We start from the raw sequence: 2500 nt of genomic DNA, 5'->3' as shown, positions 1-2500 counted from the left end.
GTATAAAAAAAATTACTATTTATCTTGAACTTATTTGTCACTGAGTGGCGTTTGGCAGGCATACCCTTTCAATTTTTGTATGCAAAATGTGCTGATCAGATCCAGATTACATGTTTTGCGCACACGCTAAAAGTGGTACAACAACTGAATCAATGGGCCTTTTGCAGCTCGTAATCACACGGTACAAACTCTAAGACTCTAAGACTCTAAGACTCGTGAATCACTGCTTCAGACCATTTAACAATTAAAGAGGTAGGTAGGTTGTTCCCCTTTAATGTCACTTCGGCAAGAGGCTTCATAGCTCAGTTGGTTAGAGCGTCGCACCGGTATCGCGAGGTCACGGGTTCAAACCCTGTTGAAGTCCTGAATTTTTCAGGCTTCTCTAAGCAATTGCAAAAATTGCGTTCATAACTGCGAGGATCATAGCTTCACTTGGCTTCTTCCTTGTATAGGAAAGGATAAAAATTTAAACGGTTACCCAAAGCACAAAAATTCCCTTGAGTTTACTAAAAATTGCTTATAATAAGTCTTAACAATTTCACGTTAATGGTGGATGAGCGATAAAGCGGGTTGCAAAGTAATTCAGGTTGTAAATGTATAGGTAACTTTCAATTTGCCTGGAAAGGAGGTTCACTAAGCAGTGCCGCTACTCACAGTTTCATGGAGTCGTAATACTGTTTGAGGAAGTCCTTGGCATGAATCTTGACCTCGTCTGGTTGCCTGGGGACACCATATTGTCTCTTGGGATAAGCCCCGTAAGGCTGCATCAAGGAACCCAAACAGCGGCCTGAGGAACAGTGGAGAGGCTGGGAAAGGAAAGAAAGAGGTTCACAATAAAAGCAATATAAGGCGCTTCGCCAATGGTCAAAACACAAAAACTTGTTATCAACCGGGCACAGAAATCTTGCTGTTGTGGTCTGATGAATTCTCTCCAGAAAATGAAGCCAGTTTGGTATGAATTCTTTGGCTCACGGTGTATAGGTGGGTAGGCCTGGGTAACCATAGGCCAAAGGGAGTTTTGCGAGCGCTTGAAATACAGCTGCAATCTGAAACTGAGTTTCATCGAACAAAACTGGAAAACGTATCATATATGTTCTCTCAATTGACCCAAGCCGTTGTTGACAACGGCAACAGTTCTCACTCACAGTTCTCACTCTCAAAAACACATTTTCTGGTTGTGCTTTTGATGTAAATACCAGAGGATATGGCGTGTTGTGTTATACACAATTTCGCTGATCTTCAATAGACGAGTTCACGCTCTTGAGTGCATCATGGGTAATCAGGCAAGATGGACAGAAATTCAAAGGTTTGTAAGGAAGTCCAAACCGATGAAAAGTATTCATGATATTAAATTTTGGGTTTTTTTATTTTCCAAAATAGAAGATATGCGCTTAAAGCTACGGCAGAATAAATTTGGAGAGAATGGCTATTGTAGAAATTATTTTATTAAAAAGAGTTTCTGCCGTACATTTCCTGTGATTCCAAAGGCACAAAATTACAGAAAATGTATGGAGACAAAAAAAGCAATATTTAGGAATTCCAAAGAACGGATACCACGTCTAGTTCATCTCAGTTGTGAACATGAACGTTTTGTTTGGTTTATGAAGGCGAAAGTCTATAAAGTAGAGTCATGTACAGTATACTTTGCTTTGAATTTCTATACAAACCTTTGAATTTCCCGCCATGTTGCCCTGATTACCCATGATGCAATCAAGAGCGTGAACTCGTCTATTGGCGTTCGTTTCTGAATAAAAAAACGCTTAATGCATTTTTCAACACTTCTCGGTTGTTGCAAAATAATAAGCTAATATCTAATTTGATCTTTTGCTGTTTTTAGGGTGAGAAATGTTGAAAAATACACACGCGGTGATCGTTTAAAGCCAAAAGGCGCTTGTATGAATAGAAAAGAAAGAATTGTTATGTTTTTTGTAGTCTTTTTTTAAAAGTAATTTCTATACCTAAATATCTTCCTTTAAATAGCCGAGAAATGTGGCCGAGAACTTTTGACTGCGCACTGTAACGCAACCCACCGTTTTGACAATCCTTCCTCACACTACCTCTTCACCGGTGCATTATATTGTTTTACTGTCTGAGACAATTCTCTAATGAGATTCAATGAAGCTAGCCGGCATTGAGACCAATTACCAAGAAATTCTTTTCTCAGTCAATCCTGGTCAAAACTGTTGGGACAATTCCCGCTTTTTCCCCTTCCCCCATGACAATGTTGATTTTTCACGGTCTCCGAAATCAAGATCCGTTCATCGATCGCTCGCATGTTTCAACATTGTCTGGGGGCAAGAGGGGCCGCGAAAAAGGCAGCGAAAGAAAAACACGCGTTGCTCATAAAACAATGGAAGCATGTAGCAAATTCTCTACTTTTCGCCCAAAAATTGACTAGTGTCCCAAAGTCTTTTGACCCGGATTGTAGAGATACTTCTTTAACAAAAAACGCATTGAGAGATGTGTGAAAAGTATTCTATAGTTTCATTGAAAATATCTT

At 39.6% G+C, this 2500-nt stretch overlaps 1 protein-coding gene across 3 annotated transcripts in view; it reads right to left on the bottom strand.

The window, feature by feature from the left end:
• The window catches only part of LOC138046973 (nitric oxide synthase 3-like), a 64019-nt gene that overhangs the window by 31975 nt on the left and 29544 nt on the right, over nucleotides 1-2500 (bottom strand). For all 3 annotated transcript variants that reach the window (XM_068893621.1, XM_068893619.1, XM_068893620.1), the window contains one exon: nucleotides 655-806. In XM_068893621.1, coding sequence (XP_068749722.1) covers nucleotides 655-806 — 152 coding nt within the window. The remainder of the gene's footprint in view (nucleotides 1-654; nucleotides 807-2500) is intronic.

Source organism: Montipora capricornis, chromosome 4, assembly GCF_036669925.1.
Source record: "Montipora capricornis isolate CH-2021 chromosome 4, ASM3666992v2, whole genome shotgun sequence".
In the NCBI taxonomy this organism is placed as follows: domain Eukaryota; kingdom Metazoa; phylum Cnidaria; class Anthozoa; order Scleractinia; family Acroporidae; genus Montipora; species Montipora capricornis.
Note: the sequence above shows the minus strand (reverse complement) of the source record. Positions and strands in the feature narration are given on the sequence as shown.